The following is a 23,979-nucleotide window of genomic DNA, read 5'->3' on the forward strand; positions in this document are numbered from 1 at the left end:
GTACAAGTGTGCTTGCTTAACTGTGCCTGAGTGGATTCATTAAAATAATGCAATGCTTACATGAAACTGAGCATGCTTCCTTGTAAGAAATTTATGAAATAACACTGGTTTTGACTAATACACATCCAGATATTTATAAGCACATCTGAAATGGATAAACTGATGCTTGAATAGTAGCCTAAAAAAAAAAAAGCACTTCCCTTTTATAAGCAATGAACATATTGTAAATACTTAAGAAATGAGATACTTAAGAAAATTTTTTGCATGTACATCTATTGTAATTATTAGAATCTGTTTGACAGTAACATTTCTAAAATGACTAATGTACTGAATTCCAAATATTTTAAAACTTTTCTTTTCTTTGGTTTTTTTTTTGTATTACAAAGAATTGCTTTCCAGTTCGACACAACATATATCTGCAAATATTTTTATTTTTTTTTTAGCACTGAGAATCTGGAAAATATGTTGAAGTCTTTATGTCAGAAAGCTTTAAGCAAACAAAGCTTAAACCTTAGACTCTAAACAAATCTAATATATCTGAAGTTGTTAACATTTGGCACTTCAAGGTCTATTTGCTTTTCATTAAAAGAAAAAAATAAGTCTTGGTCATTGAGGATGCTTTGAATTTCTCACTTTAATATTAGGTGTTTTAAATAAGTAGTCCTTAAGTGGTTATATAGAGGAGGGACTGCTATTTTGTATTCCTTCATGGTAGTGCAGGACTAAAACAACTTATTTTTGGTTTTCATAGAGAATCTTTAGACTGCCTTTGATGTATGTGGCTTATCCTTCAACTTAAATCACCAAATGCATTTACTCTCTTCTAAGATTATGTGAACCAAAGCAAGATCCAAAGTAAATGAAAAAAGAATACTTTCCTCCAACTTGGTTTACTTTTCATCACTGTTTGATTTCAGTGAGATTCAAACTCAGCTAGATTGTCTTAATACTCAGCAGTCAGCTGCAGTAACAAGTCTTCCTAGAAGTATCTACATTTTTGAGCTCTCAGCTTCAGCGAGAAGACCTGTGCAATTTGAGAGATGTTAATGTATAACTTTATTTCTCCAGAACCATCTCCACCTTCCATCTGTTCACTCCCTTCCTGCTTCTCAACTGTTGCAGTTTCTTCTTTATCCATCAGTCTACTAGGTTCCTTTTTGGTCATGAGTAATAGAAAACAAACCCTCTCTTTGCAGACTTCCCTGTCTGAACTCAGTTTGCTTACACCTTTTAGATACCAGACCTTCTTTTCTGCAAATATTTGCAAACCTATTCCAAAACTGCTAATTTCTCAAAGAAATGTAATCTTGTTGGGCATATCTTGTTCTGAGTCTCTTCAGTAATCTCATTCTAGAGATCAGAAGCCAAGAAGCCACAGTCTTACATTGTTGGTTTATTTTTACTTCATCCTGCATTACCTGAAGTCAGCAGAGAAACTTCCCTGGATTTAAGTGTATATAAATCAAGGTTTCTTAAAATGAGATAAACTTTGGCAATGTGGAACCAAGTACCTTTTTCACTTCATTTTCTCACAGTATGTGATTGCAGCCTTTATTGTAACAGCTACAAACCAAAATTTGTGTTTGACCTTAGCACAGTAGTGTGAATGATTTGTATATGAATTGTTAAGAATATGCTAACAATGATCTCTTTTCTACTTAATTATTTCTAGGCAGGGCTCACAAAATGGAGAAGAAAAAACATTTAGTGATTCATCATTGCTGGAAAATCTTCAAAGCAATCATGTAAGTTATATAGAAGCAATTACCATTATTTTGTGAAATCAAACAATTGCTTTCAGTAAGTCAAAAGATGATGTCCCTTGAAGGAAAATAAATAAATTGCGTATTTACACAAAATCATCATGAACTTATGAATACTCTTATAATTGTTTGTTGCTGATACTTGTTAATTAGATCCAGCCCTTTTTTCTTTTTTTTTTTTTTTTTTTTTTGTTTTTAAAGATATGATTCAGATGTTATGAGTCGGAAATATAATAGTCTTACATTCTTCATTCTCTGGGTGTTATAACATCAATTATGCTGTTCAGATGATGTCATGACATCCATCAAAGCTTTCATAATCAGTCAAGTTAACTTACTATCCTGACATGACTTAGTATTTCTGTGCCCAGGTTTAGACAAGAGCCAGGAGTTAACATATATGCTGTTTTTGTGTACATGCTTCCATGGGGTTAGCTCATCAGTTCAGATGATGAAATTAAGCAGGCGTTCTAGAGTCTGGTGTTTGCTCCAAAGTGACAATACATTACCCAGAAAATAATAGCTTAGTTTATGATTTGACTAAGGAACAGTAACATTGTTACCACTTTCTGTTTGTCACTTGTGTAAGAGCTGTTTTTTCCTAGTCATAACCAAGAACAGGTACCTTAAATAGTGTAACTGTTTATTTTCTTTTTGAAGATTGTAAATAAACTACTGGTTTCTTTCCTTGAATTTTGTCTTCTTGGGAGGATAATTTCAGGGTAACTGTCAGACTGTGAAGCATTATGTTCCCACAAATGGGGCACTCTTAAATCTAGACACCCAAGTGCAACTCTCAAGCGTATCTAAAGCAGAGGCGGCTCTTACACTTACATGCACAGGTCATTTTCAGTGATATTAACATAGGCTGCTTGGAAGAGGCATTGTTCTGTTACTGCTGTTGTCTAGAGAATCCTTGGTGTGCAGGTGGTTGTATCTTGAAAGTTTTCTATTAGGTAGTATTAAGTATATATAATATGAGCATACAAGCTATAAAAATGCATTTGTACACATCTTAAAGTTCAAAATTCAGGCACACATTCAAAGGAAAGGTTTCACCAGTGTGTATTAAATGTGTTCTGAAGTGCTTTGGAAAAGAGTCTGCAATTCAGCCTTCTGAATACATCTTGGAGGATCTGGGGACCCTCGGTGGAAGAGGACAGAAACCTGCTCCCATTAGTGTTTCTGCACTATGGAATTAAGTTAGGTTTTCAGAGATTGTTGTACTTTATAGAGTAATTGTAGTTTTATCTTCATTGTTCACATTCTTATTCTGCTACAAATCTGAAATACAATAAATGTGCTACAAAAAAACTCAGTTGAGGTGGCAACTGCTTTGAGCTTATTTAGGGTGATGCTGGAGTTTCTTTGGAACAACCACCCTGGAGTCAGTTCATTCATTTTACAAATTTCAACTGTACTAATAAGGTTTTTAACTGTATTCCTCAAAAACAATCACCTGTTCTGCTTATATACACTCTTTTCCCCCCTCTTTCGGCTAAATAATTTAAAATTGTTTGGGTTGTAGACTCTGATGTGCCCAAGATATTCATCTAAATGTGTTCCTTCAAAAGCTGTCTGCCTGACCTTGTAGCATTTTCCACATGATTTTCAGGTTTGGTTGCTAGATCTTTCTAAAGGTTCTTAAAAAGGGTTATCAAATATAGTGTTAGACAGAAGTAATAGAAAAGGGAATATTTTTAGTAAAAAAGACAACATCCAAAGAGACTTCAGTGAATAAAATAAAATTCTTTCAATACAGCATCTAGACTTGCCTTCCCTATAAAATATTTATTTGAATTATTCTGTGTTTCTGGTTATCTACTTTTGATTGTTATGATATCAAATGCCACTAAATTCTATCTATATACTTGATATCAAAGTACAGCAACAGGCACTTATTCTGCATGTTGAAATTAGTGTACAGATAATGTCTATTTTGTTTAGTTGTTAATATTTTTTAAAGAAGAGAGGAAAAATGTTTAATTATTTTTTCTTGATTATTATTTGTCCATATCTATTATTACATTTCAGTTAGTTATTGCTTAATTGATTAATCAGACTCTGACATATTTTTATTTTTTTTTAGCCAACCGCACCTATAATATGTGAGTTTTTGACAATGATGGCAGTGTGTCATACAGCAGTTCCAGAAAGAGAAGGTGATAAAATTATATACCAAGCAGCATCTCCAGGTGAGAGTCAAATAATTGAGTGAACATAGAGTGAAGTATTCTATCAACTCAACAACGAAATTTTATTCAAAGTGTATTGTTTTTTGAAATATCTTCCAAAATTAAAAAAGAAAACACAGCCCTCAAAAGAATAATTGGTGTCAGCTAAAATCAGTTTTGTCAAAAAAGGATTTAGACTTTTCTAATTTGCTTTAGAAAATACATATGGATGTCCTGTGGATTATGCAAGGGCAAAGGGTGATTAACCATACAGCACTCCTAAGGTGCTGTCAGATTGCTGTGGAAGTCTGAAGGAACTGCTCAAGTGCAAATAGAAATCAAATCAGGAGACAAATCGATGTCCTTGCTTGTGAACCTCTTCTGTACTTGGTAACCACAGGTATTGATTTAGAACAGAGACACTGTTTGTAATCAAAAATGAAAAAGAAATGGTTTTAATAGCATAAAAGTTGTGGTAAGTTCTACTAGAGAGTGATCAAAGATTATAGTGCAAAAGGTCTGTTTCAAGCCTGCTGTGGTTCATACATAATTTTTTTATTCAGGAAATGATGAAGCAAGGCAAAATGATTAAAATATGCTCAGCTCTGCTGAGCTAATGTATTGTAACAAGTTATGATGAGAGAAAGGACATAAAGCACAGAGAGTCTCCAGCCTTTGTCTTCCCTGTCTGCCCCAGCTCCTGGATGGCAATTTCAAAATTCTGTCCTTCAACAATTGGAAGACAAGGGCAGAGGTAGGGCCGTAAATAAAGCTAACTGGGCCATGGCAATGTTTTATGGGGCATTGCAAGCAAATTCCATTCTGACATGCTGAGCCATTTGGAGAGAACTGATGCCTACGGGAGGCTGGATTGCTGCTTGAAATGTTTCCTGAATGTAGTCATTTAAGTTATCTATTATTTACAGGAGTGACTTACCACTCTTCTCTTCTAAAACAGAACTTACACAAAAAGAAAGGTACCCTGTCCAGTGCCCCACTAGGGAAGATGCTTGCCTAGGTGCTTTGAAGAGGATGTTCTCGTTACAGAGCTGAGAGGCGTGTTCCTTTGGGGGCTTATTTCCTCTGAACTGTAAACTCATTTCATCATTTTTAACAGGAGAAACAAAGAGTTCTTGCCAGCACTGCATCTAATCTTAAAAATCTATAAAGGAAAAAGGAAGTCAAAAGTAGAAAAGCTTGGACTGTGCATTGGGTAAACCAACAGTTTTCTGATACATCTGCAAAATAACTAATTGACTTGTTGCAGATGAAGGAGCATTGGTCAGAGCAGCAAGGCATCTTCATTTTGTATTCACTGGAAGGACACCTGACTCAGTAATCATAGAGTCTGTAAGTACATTGGAGTAGCAGTATAATTTGCTGTATTTACACTTGCTATATTAAATAATTTCAGTACCTATCTATTGAGATGTGGTTTGGCTGGTTTTGCTTCTTTTGTTTGTAGTTTTTTGCATTAACTCTCACACTTTTTTTTTTTTTTTTTTAATTCTTCAGCTGGGGCACGAAGAGAGATATGAACTGCTAAATGTCCTGGAATTCACAAGGTAAACAACATGTTGTGCACTTTGTATCTTTTTGTGAAAACACTAAAATACTTTATGAATTTCTCTTATTGAGTAAAAATACTTGCATTTTTTATATTTGTACAGGCAAAGTGTGCAGGGTATGTAGCTTTTATCTCTGTAATATGTGATCATAATATACTATAAGCAAAACAGTGTACATAATTAAGATCACATTTCTGGTTTTATTGTAGAACATTTTCAGAGGCATATATTTTTTCCTGTTGTCTCCTTTTTTGGCTAGTATTTTTTGCTTTTGCACTAAGATTGAAAAAAACCTTTTATCTCAAAACTTCAAAAGATTATGTGAAAAGACAGTATAGGAAAGTATTTGAACTTTTAAATGTATTTCTGAAATCCCTGGCACTATGTGATTTATTAAAAATTTCATATTTGGGGGTGAGAGGGAAGATTCAAATAAACGTTATACATAACTTATGTTTGCCTTGACTGATAGAATGAAATTTTTCATTTGGCCTTAAACATACTTGCATAATTATGACTTGTTTAGATACTCTAGACTGAAACCCATTCTCTTCTGAGCAGCATCACTGGAGTGTTGGCCTGTTAGTTTTCTTGGAAACTAAGTTTATCACATACTTTGCTTTCACTAAAAATTTTCTGTCAGAGCTGTTGGAATTATAAAGGTACCCATACAAAAACTGGATACAGTTTCACTTGTTATGTAAATCTGTTTAAATTGTATCGTGTATGCCCTCTGTGTTCCATGTGTTTGCGTAGGCCCATTGCTTATTTTGGCACAGGATGAGGAAGGGATTTGTATGTAGAGGAAGCTCTTTTTTTATTAGAATGATTACTTGTAATTGTGCCTGCGGAAAGTGATCATTGTTTTCTTTCCTGTGCTATTATGTTTCCCTGGAGCTTAGCTAAAGAAGCAAAAAGATGAAAAAATAAAAATCCAAGGGAATACTGCAGAGACAGGCTGAAGATGTGTAGGTTGGATGAAATGAGAGAAGTAGTTGCCTATAGTTATAATAGCAACAATAATGTGAAACATAAAGAAAGATCACTGCAGTAAAAAAAAAAAAAATAATATTGCAACAGAAAGTAATTTTTATAGTTTTTAATGTCTTTTAATGACTGCTTGCAATTAATGTTGGGTTTATATATTGTAGAAGACATACTTGAAATTTTTCAGATTTATGCCATGGTTTCATTTTTCTGTAGCAACTTCTTTCACTTGCTGTTCTAGAAAGTTAGCAACTATGTAGCACAAAGTGCACTGTTGTTAGCTTGACATTTGTGAAAGTTTATACAACATGGAGTAACAGTGAAGGATTCCTACATTGTTTCTGGGTTTGATCTTTTGTTTTTATTTAATAGATCTTTTTAAACTTTTCTATCAGTCTAAAATTGTAATTTAAACAGTGATACTTTATGGAGAAAGGAGAATTGCTTTTAAATCTTAACCTTTGGAGGATTAAGTTTTTTGGTGGATACCAATCACCCAACTTTATGAAGCACTCCATTTTTATAGCTGTTTTTGTTCTTACGATCTAATATTTAGCTTTGCTTGGAATAGACTTGTTGGAGGCGCTAGAGGTCACCCTTGTTCCACACCAAGAGAAATTATGGCTCCAAGACATAACACCATCTGTATGGGTAGGAGCATGTACCTTCAGAGAAGTAATCTGTAGCAATTAAACTATCGAGTTAAAGAGTTTCCAGGTGTTTCAGGTTTTTCCCCAACAAAGTGGAAACTAATTCCTTGCCAGCTTCCAGAACAAACCAGATAAGACTCTTCTGATAGTAAGAGTGCAACAGTGTTCGATAGGCTAGTCCATGGGATAAGTGTGTTACAGAAGTAAAACCTGTAGGAGTGCTTCGTAGAGTTGTCTTTTGTGGCATTCTCTTTTTACAGCGATCATAGCTGTGCCTGTGGAAAGAAAAGTAGTAGACTTACACAATATGATAATTATACTTTGTTCATACCGAGGAAGTAGCTCTTAGTCTAACTGGCAGGTGAGCATACTGAAAGCAATTGATAATCCTTAACCAGCTGACAATCCTAAAATGTAGTGCTAATCCTTGTGGAGCAAATAGTATCTTGGTAACTTGTGCTAAGCTAAGGTTGCCTCCAGTAGATACTCTGCTCAAATGCCACAACTGCTGTGGTTCCTGAAGCTCAATCAAGTGAAGAGTTGTTCAGACCCTCTGCTGTTCAGGACTTCCCATACTGTCAGGGAAGGAATTGTGTGGTATTGTGCCGGTTTTTGTATTCTGTCACCTGGAACTGTAACAAATAGAAAAACCACAGCTGTCTCTTTGGAGCCAAAACGTCTCCTAGGGTATGTATCTGCAGAGCAGGGGGAAGCAAGGCACTATGTTAGTTAAGGATCCAGAAGCATAGAATGTCTTATGCTTACTGTCATCCCTGTGCTGACTACGTGCACTGTCTTTTCACCTGGGCCAGTTGCAAGGATAAGCATGATTTTGAGTGTGTGATTCCTTGTTTCATTAAGCATAAGTGATGCCCACAATCAGTGCACAAATTGCACATCAGTCCTTGCATCAGTGTGTCATTACTAGCAGTGATAATGAATGATGTTTTGACTTGTATATGCTTGGTTTTTTTAGAGGAGTGAATTGAATTTTTAGCACGAGAATTAATTTCACTGGCAAGTATTGAGTTTAGATGTAGTAATAATATCTCAGTATCTGGAGTATGTACCATCTATTTATTTAATGACTGATTTTCATCTGCATCCCTGGGGCATACCTCCACAGTCTAGCAGAAGCCATCTGTGATAGTTACAGAGTAAAGCTTCTTGTCTAAAAGCTAAATATTTTTGATGTAGAATATCAGTGTACTTACCTGAAATACAGCAACAGCTTGACTTATCCCCTGCCTGATCAGTGTTACGAATAATCCACGTTGCCTCGGCTGTTGTACTGGGCAGACAGAAGGTCTCCTTCTAGAGCATTTGAGACCTTATCTCTTCTCCATCATCCAAAGAGGTCCAGAATACATTGCTCCTGTTTTGTGACTGAAGACTGAGATTTCTAAATGTAGAAAAAGAATGAGTGCCTGACAGAGGAGGTACCAAAACCTCTGTGGCAGTGTTTGTTCTGTGTGGTTGTGTGCTTACACCCTAAAGAAATTTTCATCTTATATCTGAGACAGATTTTAAAGTAACAGGAGGCCCATCAAGAGCTGCTTCTGGACGTGGCAAATCTTGTGGCTGAAGGAAGTGTTTCTGTCCACTTAAGATGCTTCTGTCCATGTGTAATTCCGTGGCAACTCCATGGGAATTACCAACTCTTCTGCTTCCTTGTCACAACCCAAAGGTTTACCCGGCCTGAAGGTATATGGAGATCACAGCAGTAGGTTTGGAGGATTTCATGGCACACAGGAGACAGCGGCTTTTATTTTCTAAATGTCTTTATTACATATTACTACAAATTACTATTAGTAAAGCAAGAGCAAGTATACTTCTGAGTAATAAAGTAAGTACACTTATATTTTAATAGTAGCAGCAATCAGTAGTAGCAGCATATATTTTTGTATATTACAAATTGCTACTAAATTATCACTAGTGAAGAAATACACATATAATCAGTTACCTATATGTGCATGCACACACCCACCCACCTGTATGTGTCTATATATATATATACATATGTATATATGTAATTCAAAATAGAAGAGGTACAGTGCTCACCAAACAGCTTTCACGAATGGGGCCTCAAAGTCGATAATGGACAAAGTCTCACTTTGAAGAGTGAGAGTCTGGAGTCAGCCAGGTGTTCCTGATGATGGTGCAATAGCTTGTCTGGGGATCTCAGAGAAAAATTTATGCAAGGGTGGTTCCCAGAAAGAGATGCTCCGTGGTTGGTAAAAGCAAGTTGCTTTTATATGGCAGAGACGTAAGGGGGTGTCGGACAACACCACCTGGAGCAGTCAGTAGATGCTAATTTCTGTTTTTCATCAGGGACAGACAATAGATGATGGTGTTTTCTTTTCTCTCAAACCAATTTTTATTTTTCCAGACTGTTTTCCTGTCCTTTCAGCCAGAACAACCAATAGTAGTAGCTGATTCCTACTTTCTCAGGATGTTTTCTCCCTTTTCCAGATTTTTCACCTTTCCAGCCATTAAGTTGCAAATACAGTTCCATGTTTGGCGCTTCTTGATGTTATCTCAGGATGTCTCCAGTTTCTAGATGCCCAGCTGTACTTCAGAAATGCTGACTGCGCTTCTCAGGGATGTTTCTGATTCCCAAGCCTAGTTCCTAGGCTGGCAGTTCCCAGGCTGGCAGGCATTTTCTCTGTCAGTATTTCAGCAGACATCTTCTGTTCAGTATTTTTCTGCCTTATAACCAGGTCACCTTTATGGCTGCTCACATCACTTCTATGGTGAAGAAAACAAACCAAAAAAATGGTCTCACACTGACAGTTATTTGTAGTAGTGCAATTTTGTGGTTTTCTGTATTTCAGCAGGAAAAGGAAATAAAACTGTCACTGCAATGAAAAGGCTCATAAAAAGTTAAAAGTCCTTGACAGTAAGTCCTGCTCATTAGCTTTATTGCACTTCTACTAAGAAATTGTATGTCAGTCAAGATTCAAGATCTGTCTTCATAGCTAAAGTTTCAGAATGCTACAGGAAAACACTGGTTGTTCTCTGATACATCTTCAATAGGTTGATCGTCAGCTGTATGCAGAACTTTAGGATTGCAATCTTCTAGTATTGCAAGACAAGTACAAAACTACTGAGTTTTTACCTGTCAAGGGCATATATATCAAATTTTTGTTTATACAAACCGTAAATTACTGTAATTCCTCCACAGTTCCTTAACTGAAGACTCAGGCCAAGTGTAATGTATTTAAGTAGCAGTAGGCTAGATGATAGTCTTGCCAGGAATCAGAGTGGATCTGAGACTTGCTTTTATTTTAGGCAACTTAACTGCAGTTTAGATGATCTGAATTTCTCTGCTGTTGTCTAAGCAGATCCCTAACCGAACACTGTCTAAGCATTTTTGGCATTCTGCTTCTCTGAGGTTTTTTAGATTAGAGATGAAATGGACAAAGAGTTGCAGGAGTTAATTCCTTTTTATGCTCTCTTGTGCAATATTCATGGTAAAAATGTGATTTAATATTTCTGTTCAGATGTCTGTACTTGAAGCAAAGCACATGCACAAGTGGAGTAGGAAAATACTTTCTTGAAGATGCTATTCAGTCACTTACTTCACTAGTAATTATAAAACTCTTTCCTTCACCTATCTCCATACATTCCATGTATAGGAAGTTTTCCATGGCAGTCTGAACTTCAGGAACCATTCATACAATAATGTTATTTGATGATGTATAAATGGGATTCTATTCCAACAGGAACCAGAATTGTGAAAGGCCTATTTACTTCCATCTCTTTTGTGTATTTTACTGTGAACTGTTGTGTGTCAAATGTGTTTTGTTCCCTGAATAGTTTCTGTGAATTTATTTAAAAAGTTAGTGTTTGAAAGAGTTATTGTATAAATACACATTTTGGCTGGACATGATCTTGAATCTAAAGTATGCTTGTTGGAGGATCTCAAAGAGAAGACAGAAAGCAAAGAGTCTTCTCTATGCTTTCTTCCAGTTCCTACCTCGGTCATGAGGACAAAAAGAAAAAATACTTAGATCTCATTAATGACTGTAGTTGAAATGAGATGAACCCCTTTTGAGTTCGTAGCATACTTAAAACTTTGCGTAGTGAATGAAACTCTGGGACGACTGTAATAGGATTGCAGCACGGTATGGTGTAAAAGAGACTATTTGGCTGGGAAAGAAGAAAAAACTGAAATGGTCCGTGACGCACTACCTCTTTATAATATTGGTCACAAGTGCTTTGTGCTTTAAGATGTGTTTTTGTGATCAATAGACAGTATTCAGATGAAGGTGAAGATTCTCAAATTATTTTTTTATGGGAAAAAACCTACAGAATTATGCACAGAAAAACAGCATTCACTCTAATTATTGGACAGTTAAACTGTTTTTACATCCCAGTCACCCAATAATATAATTCAGAATAGATAGACCTTACTTCTTTTTATTTGTTTTATGTACATATATATTGATATTCTTGGGTAAAATGTTGGTAAATATTTATATTTACAAACCACCTTATCTAGGGCATTTATTTCTTTTTCAGCACTAGGAAGAGAATGTCAGTGATAGTTCGCACACCATCAGGAAAGTTAAGACTCTACTGCAAAGGAGCTGTGAGTTTTATTCTGTTTTCAGTGTATCAGAGAGCATGTGCTACCAATACAAATACAAAAGAAAAATGTTGTTGTAACTGCAGTCGAAGCATTGAAAATGTGAGGGACGAATATTGATGGCTTTTTCAATTTACATAATTTCATTACGTAACTGTTTAATGCGATGAACTAGTTAATGTCTTTTTTACTATGAAGGTATGATGACCTGTTCATGCTATTCTTTGTAGTGGATTAATACCTTTATGTTTCCTATCAATTGCTTCCTTCTGTACTCCAATAAAATGGATGAATATATGGTATAATCTATTAGTTACTTGCTGGAGTAACTGAGCATGAATCACTAGATTGAAATAGTAATCTAACATACATGACTAGATGGGAATTTTAACCTACCATTGATGTTTTGCCAGAAGTAAATTTTCCTGAAAACAGGATCTATGGGAAGATATCTTAACCATGATGTATCTGAGAATGGCAGAGTTGCTCATTAGTGGTTGTTCTGTATCTTAAGTCAAGTTTGAGGGGGAGGGGGATGCAAATCCAGTTCTCAAATGGTTTAAAAAAAATGAAGTTGACTGACTATAAATGGCCATTCTCAAGTGGAGAGAAGAAGCTGTTGTTAATATCCTGTATATCAAACTGGCTTCAAAAACCTGAGAATGGCAGTTATGAAACACTAATTTTATCTTGTGAGATTAATATTAAAGAGGAAGAAAGCATTTTAGGAGATCAAAAGAATTCACATGGCAAGCCAAAGGAAGATGCATCGCTTTTCAAAATGAAGGGAAATAACAGCAAAAAATGTAGGAGAGAAAAACTGCATTGTATCAAAGTTTGTAACTTTAGAGAATCTGAGGGTTTGGAATGTCCATTTTTCCTTTCTCTGAAATAAAATTACTTGTATTCATTTTTGATGCTGAAATAAATTAATACAGTGCTGCATATTTTTCTGCCATTTTCCTACATGATTTGTATTGTCTACATAAAAAACCTCATTTTTCTATTAAATTGTTCTGAGTTCATTTTATTTGTTTTGTAGGATACTGTAATTTATGACCGTCTTGCTGAAAGTTCAAAATACAAAGAAATCACCTTAAAACATCTAGAGCAGTTTGCTACAGAAGGTGGGTGATACTATTCAATAAAAAACTAAATGTGAAATTCAGTTACTACTCAACTTTTCAGCTTTACAGTTTTATGTTGCTATAATGATTTGTTCATGTTGTTTGAAAATTATGTTTTAGTAATGCCTCCTAAAAAAGATCTTCCTCTTCCTGAGAAGTTTCAGTAGTAAGTTCGTGCTTTAAAAAACAGGAAAAAAATTAAAACCCACAAAAAAAAACCAACAAAACAAAAAAATCCACCCACACAGTATACAGTGGAGTCTTTTAGGCAAAATATATCTTTCCAGAGAGCGAACACATGGCACATTGTTTCTGTGAATACCTCATTTCCCGTGATCACTTTAGTACCCCCACATACAAGGAATGCTGTAGGGATGGCGCACGGGAGGAAATAACCAAAGTGAAAATGCTTGGAAGTGATTACTGCAGTGCTTTTAAGGTAGTTTAATGCTTTATTATTTCTGTCACCAGCCACAATAAGGGGAATTGCCTGCCAGCTCTAGCTTTCCATATGGTGTGTTTTGGTATCTCTGCTATTTTAACAGTCACTCTTAGAAAGCAGTTGCAGAAGGTGGGGAACCTCTCCATGTTCCAAGTAGGACTAGTAAGTAAATTTAAAAGGCTGTGAAATTAAGATGATTGATACTAACAGCCAGTTAGTTATTTAATGATAGTGGATTTCACAGTACAGATGTGAGCAGGAAAGCAGATTGTAGAAGGGTTTCTGCTTTCATGTAAGTTATTCTAGCACGCTTCCGAGATCTTCCATGCCATGCCTCCTTTCTGGTATCTTAGTAAAGGATTATAAATTTGTATAATGAAGTATCATAGTGGTTTAATTTATCAATGAGTTGGGAGAGAGTAGTTGGAAGCAAAATTACAATAGTTATTGGAATCTGAACTGCAATTTTTTTACCTCTTCATTTTCTTATACACTGTTACTAGAACATGAAAATTATATTTAATGTGCCTTAAGAAAAAAGCTTACACTGGAAAGCAAGCTTTAATAAAATAATTTCCTTCTAAAATACAATCCTTGCCTTTTGGTAACTGATGTCTGGCCAGATCTTCTTGTATTGGGAAAGATCCTCCTTCTGTCTGTCAAACATATAACTTCTCTAATTTTCCTCTTATAATGGAATTTGTCATTTTCATTAGTGTCGTAGTCAGCACCTTCTGTCTCTTGATTCTGTCAGTGACAGCAGAAGCAAGCTACAGATCTGTTTCTTTTTTTCATTTTCCGTATCAAGATCTCTGCAGGAAACATTTGGTTAGCCTTAAATAATCTTAGAGTATCAAAGTTATAATAAATTATACAATAAACTTGAAAGCAGAACTAAAAACAAACAAATATGATGGTACAACATGAAGCCTCACATATACCATTTGAGCTCATGAATCTATTTGTATGAACTGACTGGCCAGCTTGAGATTTTATAAAGGCCTAAACAGGATCAGAGAAAAGTTACTTAGATGTGAAGTTAGTTTGGGTCATAAAGCTATATATTTATATATATGTGTGTGTATATATATATACACACACACACCTTACAGAAAAGGTAAAAATAGACCAATACCTGCTATCCTGTGTGAACTGATATGGAAAGTTCAATACAATTCTTAATTACGGTTCTCATTAAATCAGTGGTACAACTGATATAATTTTTCCCTTAGCAGTCAGATTGGACTGAATGAATCAACATAAATGTGAAAAATTCCACCCATCTTTAAAACCACTGTACATATATATTAGTGTTCAGAAATTTGTTCAAGTACTTTTTGTACCCTCCATTTCAACAGATGAGAAGATTTACTGTTCATAAGAGTGAGTTACTAACCTTTCAAAAGCATAAAGTTCAACCTTTTTTGAAAAAAAAAAAAAAAAAGTACCTCTCTCTCTCTGGAATCAATTAAAGAAATCGGTATTTATTTTTGCATCAGATTTAAGTTGCAGCCGATGACGTTGCAAAGTTTCTCATGAGTATTCTTTCATGTGGCAGAGTACAGTATGTCCTTGGCATTTGCTACATGCTCTTGGTGTGTTGTTCAAAAATGAGGTGGTTAGCATGGCTGGCATTTATATTTAAGCATTTATTAAGCTTGAGTGTTAATGCCTGCTTGGATAAATAGAAAAAGTGTGTAATTTTCCTGTGTTGTTGTTCCAGTCTGTTAAGAAGCAGACTTAATGTTATTTTGTTTTCCACTTCTCATTTGGAAGATTCTTTTAAATCACAACGAAAAGAATCTTTTAAAAATAAAAGATATAAAAAATAGTCTCTGATTTAAAAAGAGAAAGTAAATGCCTTGAAAAACTTGTTTGATGTTATTCTGTGCACACTGATTTCTTTATTTTATCATCTGAATGAAATATTTTGAAAGAATTGTGGAAATAGTATCACTATTAGTCAGTCATAAATTCCTTTTTTTCCCTTCATCTCATATTTATTGCTTTGGACTTTGCTAGCATGTCGTTATTACACAGAGGAAAAAAAAAAATCAGTTATTTGTCAGCCTTAAGTTTATTCTCTAGGTCTAGATGGTGAGACACTGTGTTCTTAATGCTGTTCAGTTGTCAAGATATTAGGATTACACATGGTTTTCATCCTGAAGATATTAAATTACTGTCTTAGATGTAAGACACAGATTTCATGCCCAGTCTCTTGATCATTTCAACATTGCTGCTGGTGTTGAGCTGTACACAGTAGGAACCTGTGAACAGATAAAGATTGCATTTAGCCATCCCTGGTTATGGTGCTGTTTGTCTCCTAGAGCAGAGTGGGTAAATGACCAAAAGCACTAGCTACATTAGTCCTGCCTATCCTCATCTACCTGCCTGCAAATTGTGGCTTCATAAGACATCATTTGGCTAGAGCAATGCTCTTCTCAGTATATAAAGAGTTATGCCAATTTCATGCTCTAGAAATCTAAGAGTCTGATAATATGTGAAAATGAACTGTTAGAACATTCATACCTATCTACTGAAATTGAATGCAAATGCGTGTTGACCAAAAATAGATGTTTCTTATAATCTCACAACCTCAAATTCTCACTGTAGTGCTTAACTCAGATCTCTGCTAAAGGAAGAAATCTGCTAAGTATAACCAGCTCAGAGATTGTTAAGTAAAATCTCCAAATGTTGCCTGTACACAAAGATTTTATTTTAAGAATTTGGAAAGCTGAAAGAATCTGTGAGATAAGAAAATGAAATCTGGGTGGATTCAACTCTAGATGGTAAATTTCAAAATTTGACTGAGAATTTCCAAAGGGTATTGAGGAGGGGTGAAGAAGAGGGTAGTTGTAACATTATGCTGATATATTTTAACGTAAATGTTGCTATGCTAGAAAGCAATAAAGTTTATAAAATTTTGTTCAGAAATATAATTCAATCTTATAGTTTTAATGTTCCTAAAAATCTGATGTGTATATCTGTTCAGCAAGTGTAATTTGGAATTGCTTCATGTACAAGTCAAATCTTGTGTAAATTTTCTTTTTTTTTTTCCCCAGAAGTATATCGCCTGTATTACATTTAGCTACCCTGAAACAGTTACTCTGTTGAATAAATTTCTATTTATATCATGTTTTTTTACTTTTTATATATTTTAAAGTTCTTCAAGACATGTGGCAGTAAGTTGAAAATCAGGCATAAGCATACATAAAATACAGGATAAGTTCAGCTTTTAGTTAGTTATGCATTGCAGGCATATCAAGGAAGGGTCTAACAAATACTGAATCATACTTGCTATCTGCTTTCTCTTTAGGCTTAAGAACTCTGTGTTTTGCTGTGGCTGAGATTTCAGAAAGTGATTATCAAGAGTGGTTAGATGTCTATCACCGAGCTTCTACAGCTATTCAAAACAGAGCACTCAAACTTGAGGAGAGCTATGAACTAATTGAAAAAGTATGTGTAGCTTTCTGGTTTTGGGTGGGGGGGTGGAGAGGGGGGAAAGCAAGGGCAAGGGGAGTGGTTTTTTAATTAACATCCTTGCTTTCTATACCATGAAATCTGAATCATTATTGAAGAGTAATGCTTAGACAGAAAAAAAATGTAGCAGTATACTGACAACTGTGATGTAGCCCTTGCAGTTTAGTTGATCAAAATGAAGGAAAGATCAATTTGACAAAGTTTTTGCAGCAAGTAGCTACCTTGCCAAGAAGTGTTGATTTTGAGTTGAATTACTAGGAAGCTTTTATTCAGAGTTTCTCTAATGTGTAAAAAAGTGTAATAACAGCAAACAGCATCTGCTTCATTGTATGATCTTCGAACGATAGAGTAGTTAAAGTTGGAAGGGACTTCTGGAGGTCATCTAGACACAAATCCCGTATCAAAGCAGGAGTAGTTTTGCTTGCCCAGCACTTCAATGAAGTTTTGAGTATTTGGAAGGAGGGATTTTTCCCAGCTGCAGTAGGCAATTTTGGTTTTAGTCCTCAACTATTCTTTTTCCCCTTTTATTGAGTTAAAATTTCTGTTGCTGCAGAATGTTGCCTCTTGCCCTTTTGCCATGCACGTCTCAGAGGAAGATGGTCCTCCACAAGCCCTCTTCAGTTAGCAGAAGGCTCCCTTAGCCTTATTATTTTTCCCATGTTAAACTTGTACTGCTTCATCAGGCACTCTTAATACAGTGTGATCTGGGCCCCAAGCTATTTTTGTGTCCCTCCACTGGACTTGCTCCACTTTGTCAATCTCTTGTACTGAAGACCCAGAAGAGGAGGTAATACCCAGATGCAGCCTCACGAGAGCTGAGGTGTAATCTCTTTCCCTTGCGTTTCTGGCAATGCTGCTGCTGGAGTAGCCAAGCATGTGATTTGACTTCGCTGCCTCAACAAAAAAGGCTCCTGTGGCTCTTAAATGTATAAGCAAAAGATGTTCATGAGACCAATATTGCTTGAAGTTTTGATACTTTACTTGGGGGGCCCAGGGGAAAGTTTGTTTTTTTTCCTTAGAGAGTGTAAGAGAGATAATATTGATGAAACTGAGCAAAACTCAAAGCCTCAAAAACCTGCAGTGTTTAATTAATGGAAGAGTGAGGATATATAGCTTCAGTCACTTGTGGGACTTCAGTTTACATCGATGAGCAGCTTATCCAGACTTGCAGAAGACAGTCTTAAAACTATATGACTATTAACGCCATAGCAACCCTGCTACCGTTACACAATTTTATATTAGCTGCACAAGTACTTTCTCAGCGTGTATTATGTAGGCAATGGTGCAACCAGGATTGCACACTATTAGGTTTGTAATGGTGTAATTAACAGCGTTTTAGATAGTTTTAAAGGTACCCAGATATGATATATATAAATGGCTGTATTTACAAAAACCATACAGGTTTGCTGCATGGGAAGTTAAAACCAAATAAGATCAAGATTATAGTTTTAAGATGAATTGACAGGTTTTTTTTTTTTACAAGGTGAACAGAAATCATTACAAGTGAGAGAAGACATAATAATAGCACTCCTTAAGTATTCAAATCAGAGAGGTGCCGTTCAGGAAAAGGTAGCTGTTGGTGAACAAGCCACTGAGTTTGTGAATAATCGGATGAAGTTTTTAGTGGTCATGCTGTGGAGTTTGTCAAGCCACGTAGATATGTAACTTAAAGCTCATAGGAATAAACTGTAAGACCTTTATTAGTTAGTACCAAATCTGATTAATGAATTTAGAGAGCATTAATCTTGTCATAAATATGGAAAGTTAAACAAAAGAAACAGAAAGATTAAAACTGAATTTAAACCAAAAAACTGCATGTACTGAATATTTTATGTTCACAGAATCTTCAGCTGCTTGGAGCAACAGCAATTGAAGATAAACTACAAGACAGAGTGCCTGAAACCATAGAGACACTCATGAAAGCAGACATAAAAATTTGGATTCTTACTGGGGACAAACAAGAGACTGCCATTAACATCGGTATTGCATTTGCATTTATTTGATGGCTTTGTTACAGATTTAGAAATTATAGAAGTTGCTAGAGTAAAATTGCTTTCAGAAACGAAAGGTATCTTGTAAAAAATAATAATATTATATATCATTCCTGAATTTAAATGTTAACTTAGTTTTCAGTCACTGGTAGGGGTGAGTGGGGAATGATGGATTCTTCCTCCATTTAAACAATAACAGCAAGAAAAATTTATGTTACCATAGAGAAGAGGAAAAAAATGAGCATTTGTGCTTTTTTTGTAGCATCTAAAGTGAATTTAAAAGAATAAATTGTTTGGGTGTTGACAGAGGAAGGGAATAATATTAAGAAGATGTAAGTATTCTTAGTTTCCCTTCTGTATTTTTCCTTCTTTCCAAGAAAGCTGGTAGGGACCATAATCTTAACTAAAGCAAAACAGTATAGATTGTGCATTAAAATACTGTAAACTTTACCATCAATCAGAGGTTTCCTTTTATTCTTTCCTTTTATTATACAGGAGGAAAGAATAAGAATCATGAATTAACTAATTTCAGCAGTGATAAATGTGTATTTTTAAACAGTAATACATGAAAGCTGCATTTAAGATTGAATATTATTTGCATGTGAGCTTATCAGCACTGCTGCGGTAGCCTAAATAAGTGCCCGAAATAAACCGTTATTTTGGTCATATAGATCCATTTTGTTACTATTATTATTTTTAATCTTAAAGAACTTACTGTATGCACATGTTAGACTTGGTCTAAGGTTATTTTCATTAGTACCTTCAGGTTTCAGGCAATACACGTAATACCAGTTTTTTTACTTTATTAAGAATGGTGATATATATTTATTTAGGCAGCCTGCATCATTAGCACACAGCATACATTCTGTTTAAAGCATCAAAGAATAAAAGTAAAGAATGGGAACATGTATATATACAAATTCTGTATGAAATACGAGTTGCATTCCAAAAATTTGCAAGGCTAAGGGAGATCTGTTTGCTCTTTTCTGTAATTCCCTGTAAAGATGTTCCCAGTCCTTCTGCTTAGCACCTCTGTGAATAAGACAGAACAGTTACAAGTGGCAGCAAGGAAAATTCTGACTGTTCTGACTTAGTACCTGTATGTCTAATTTTTATACAATACAGTATATTTTTTACCATTGATTTCATCAGTGGGAGTCTTATTTTTAATTCTGATTGTAGTTCTTTTACAGGAAAAAAAATGCTTTGTTATATTATAATGGATTTTGTGGAACAGATTTTTGAAAACAGAAATGTTTTTAACAGGTCACTCCTGTAAACTTTTGAGAAAGAACATGGGACTAATTGTTATAAATGAAGGCTCTCTGGATGTAAGTAAAACCTGCAAAGTTTTCAATTAATGATACGTTATTTTACTGCTTAAAATATCCAGACATCACAGTGAAGGTGGCCTGAAAAATAACTTGGAGCATCTGTTTATCTGGACAAACACAGCAAATTCTAAAACCACTGTTTTGTGGGGTTTTTTGTTTCTGTTTGTTTGTTTGGGGGGGGGGGGGGGGGGGGGGTGCTTTCCCGTTTGTTTTTATAATCTCTTCAGTTAATTTTAGTATTGCATATTCGGAAGACCATATGTTTTTGTCACAAAATGTTAATGAATAACTAGAAACTTAGTCTACAGCTTCCAAAACCACAGTGTAGCTACTGCACAAATGAACTTCAGAATGATGAGCAAACCAATTCTGTGTAGTGAAATGACTCCATCCTTGCAGGCACAAAGCAGAACTTCACATGCTTCTAATAGCACCTAGCAATGTCCAAACAAACTAATGCTAAATTCCTTCCTAATGCTGTTTCTTACAAAATACTTAGTATTTGCCAAAAATTAATTATTATTGTGTAGTTAAACAGCTGAAATTGTAATCAGGTGTTGAAGTACAAGTAAGGGTTAAAACTGCTAACTTGCAAGTATACAGTGCTCTGTAGAGAAGAGATTCTTTAGATAAGGTAGGAATGCAATATTAAGTGAAAAGTCCCATGAGGGGAAAAAACACAAATCCTGTTACCCCCTCTAAGGGAGCCTTAAATGGACTTAGAAGTGGAGGAATTTCCTCAGTGGGATAATTCACTGTCCAGAAGGCTTCAGGAGAAAACCCTGAAGGGAAGCTCACCTTACTCTATATTGTGGTCAGGTTGCTCAAGGTAGGGAGAAAAAGGGAGAGAAAAATGAAAAAAAAAAAGTGTAAGAATCAGCAGGAGGCAGGGAGTGCCTTAACTGAAGGATTCAATGGTTAGCATGTAAGAGTAGGCTATAACGTGAATTAAAATACTTACTACATTTTTAAAAATAAGTACTTTTTTAAATGTTTTGACCCATTTAGAGTGACACATTTTCAACAGTAGTATGAATTCAGCGGTGATGACTATGTTTCAGACGTAAACTGTTTTAAGCAATATATTTTTGCTGATAAAATTCAAAACACAGAACAGGCAGAAGCTGTCGGTAAGTGACTGGAACCAGAGTCTGTTGATATAGTAAGCAACTTTTGACACAAGTAGCCTGTGATATTAATGAATAGAGGCAATTTTCTTTTCTTAGTTTAGTTCATTGGATAGCTTTAAGAAGACTGTGATTGTTGTTTGAAAAAAACAGGGAAGGTTTTTGGTTCAAGCCCTTAGCTTTGCTTTTGAGTTTTTTTACTCCTTAGCCAATGTGTGAGTAAAATTAACTATACAAGTGAGAACTTCTGTCCTATGTTTAGGTTATTTACTCAGACTTCTAGATTTCAGAACTACTGCAATACTTAATAGATTTGAAGTGGAAAAGAGTGACTACTTCGTGTACTTCTTCATATGTAATGAAATAAAGTGAGGTAGTTTTATTTAACTACTAAAAGGATTCAAATAAAAACTCAGTAAACAAGCATTGCGCATTAACCGCTTCTAGTGTGATGACTAAAAAGTTGGGTAAATATATTTTAAGCAATATATTTTAAAAATAAATGTATGTAAATATACTTTAAGAATAAAAGATAGTATGATATGATAGCTGCATTGTACTCCCTATTTCAAACTGAAGTGTCTAGATTGTGTTGAGATTGATACATCCTTTCCCAACATGCACAAAGTATGTTCAGAGTACATGAAGATACAGGTATATGGCAGCTGAAATTCCATATGGAAACTGGTCGCTTGCAAAACTGTCTGTGGTAATAACAAATAGTTTTTTTTCAGGAGCAGATAAATGTAGTGATTGGATAGTTTGAGCACAAGAGGCAATTCAAAAAATAATAGTAAGCTAGCTCTGTGCCGATATTTTAACAAGAGATTCCATTAAAAGTTTTCTGCCTCGTTTGATGCTGCTTGTTTCAGGTTTCAATTAATGTATACCTTGTGTCCTACCTTCAGCTTGCTGGTGTGGTTGGAATCAGATGTCAGTCTCCATTTCTAGTGCAACTGGTTGTGTCAGAAATGGCCTTGAAAATTCTGATGGAGGAGTGGAGTGGTTCTCAGGAAAGGGAGAGAGGGGTGGGCTGCTGTGATTGCAGAACCTTGAGTCTGTGCAGCTGCAAGGGGTGGATGCAATTCCTCTTTCCTTTCTGCGTACCAACAACAGCTGAGAAGAGGCTGTAATACTTAGTTGGAGTATTGTCTGTTAAGAAAAATGGCTGAAGCTTTTGCTTTTGAGCAGCATAGGTCCATCTCCCGTACTGGGACTCTGTCCCTTGTCTTGCAGAGGAACTCTGCTCCCATAAGGGTGCTGGACAATCCAGTTCCCTCAGCACTGGAGGAACTGAGAAGCCATGAAACCTTGAAGAAAAAAATCCCAGTGTAGTGGGACCTGTGTACTTAGGATCTTGGAGAAGAGTTGCTCTGTGGCAATCCTCTCCTCCTTGGCTCTGCAAGGTGTGGCTATAGCCTCTTCGCTGTTGGTGTGTTCATAGGAGTTAGGAAGGTTGACTCCTGTTGGTCTGCATACTCTGCATTACTGAAAAGAGTGGATGCTTCTTGCCCTCGCTGTTGCAATATTAGTACAGTATCTGTTGCATACGAGTGGCTGCTTCTAAAAAAGGAGCTAACTCAACTCTAATTTTTTTAGGATCAGGCAGAGTCCCCTGTCCCTCAGACATGTAAAACAGACTCGACAAAACAAATACCTCTTCAATTTGGTCACTGTTACGACTTTAGCATGCAAGACAGAGGAAGTTAGAGTAATAAAAAAATATGTTTAGACTGTATCCCAGCTCTGTGAAGTCAATTTACAAAGAATATGTTGAAATAAGAGACCCTCTTTTGTCTGAACAAATATCCTTATTTATGGAGTTAAAAGAAAAATAGCCCAAGCCCCACTCCTACTCCCCAGTTAGCATTGACTGAGATAGAACTGAAAAGACTTCCAGGAAGCATTTATGTATCTTTATTTTATTGCAACATGATTTGTTTTGAGGTTCCACTCCCATGAACATCTGCTTAGCTTCACAAACAAAACATGTTTTTGTTAGTAAGTTCTTACAGTTGTAGAGAAGAACACTGGATTTTATTTTGCCTTCAAGTTAACTTAATGGACTGCTAAATTTCAGTATAGCACTATTAATCACAGACAGAAATCATGAAGAACATAGCTTTATTCTTTTAATTTTGAACTTAATAGAAAATTGTTTGAATATCATTCAATTTCGCTGAGAAATATTTCATGGAGATGGTGTAGAAGTGAATAAGGGATGTTCTGATACTGCTTTTAAGTTAAGGCATTGGACTACATCTAAGCATAGAATGTATGCCTACTACATGTAGGCATAGAACTACATGTAAGCCCACAAAGGAATTTTAAATATGACAGTTTTACAGTTGGGATAAGTGTTTTGTATTGTCTTGGGGGTTTTTTGCTTGTTTTTTTTATGTAGTATGCCTGGAGCTACCTGATGGCATGTCTGTTTGTGATAAAAAATTAAGGTCAGTTTAAACAGAAGAGTTTATACTGCATGTATGAAAAGAAACAACAGATGAGAGGAATATGAAGTTTCAGGCTCTTGTATTGCTTAAATTTAGTCAGAAGCTAAATAGTCCATGGAGATGAGAAAAACTGATACTTTCTTTATGTTGCAATATTTCTTAATCAGCGAAGATGCTCTGGAAAATAGCTACAAAGATTATTCTCAATTTAAAGACTTTCTAACGTAATTTTAAACAGTGGCACCTGTTTCCCTTGCAGTTTCTAGGGAGGGAGAGCCGGGAAACCTGAAGT

General features: G+C 35.5%; 1 protein-coding gene across 5 annotated transcripts in view; it reads left to right on the top strand.

Moving 5' to 3' along the window:
• The window catches only part of ATP8A1 (ATPase phospholipid transporting 8A1), a 122,445-nt gene that overhangs the window by 45,690 nt on the left and 52,776 nt on the right, over nucleotides 1–23,979 (top strand). For all 5 annotated transcript variants that reach the window (XM_032999089.2, XM_032999087.2, XM_032999088.2 and 2 more), the window contains 9 exons: nucleotides 1,673–1,745; nucleotides 3,853–3,958; nucleotides 5,205–5,287; nucleotides 5,453–5,502; nucleotides 11,667–11,736; nucleotides 12,776–12,860; nucleotides 16,619–16,758; nucleotides 18,624–18,762; nucleotides 20,040–20,104. In XM_032999089.2, coding sequence (XP_032854980.1) covers nucleotides 1,673–1,745; nucleotides 3,853–3,958; nucleotides 5,205–5,287; nucleotides 5,453–5,502; nucleotides 11,667–11,736; nucleotides 12,776–12,860; nucleotides 16,619–16,758; nucleotides 18,624–18,762; nucleotides 20,040–20,104 — 811 coding nt within the window. The remainder of the gene's footprint in view (nucleotides 1–1,672; nucleotides 1,746–3,852; nucleotides 3,959–5,204; nucleotides 5,288–5,452; nucleotides 5,503–11,666; nucleotides 11,737–12,775; nucleotides 12,861–16,618; nucleotides 16,759–18,623; nucleotides 18,763–20,039; nucleotides 20,105–23,979) is intronic.

The sequence above is a fragment of the Tyto alba genome, unplaced genomic scaffold (assembly GCF_018691265.1).
Source record: "Tyto alba isolate M040663 unplaced genomic scaffold, T.alba_DEE_v4.0 Super-Scaffold_6, whole genome shotgun sequence".
Classification (NCBI taxonomy): domain Eukaryota; kingdom Metazoa; phylum Chordata; class Aves; order Strigiformes; family Tytonidae; genus Tyto; species Tyto alba.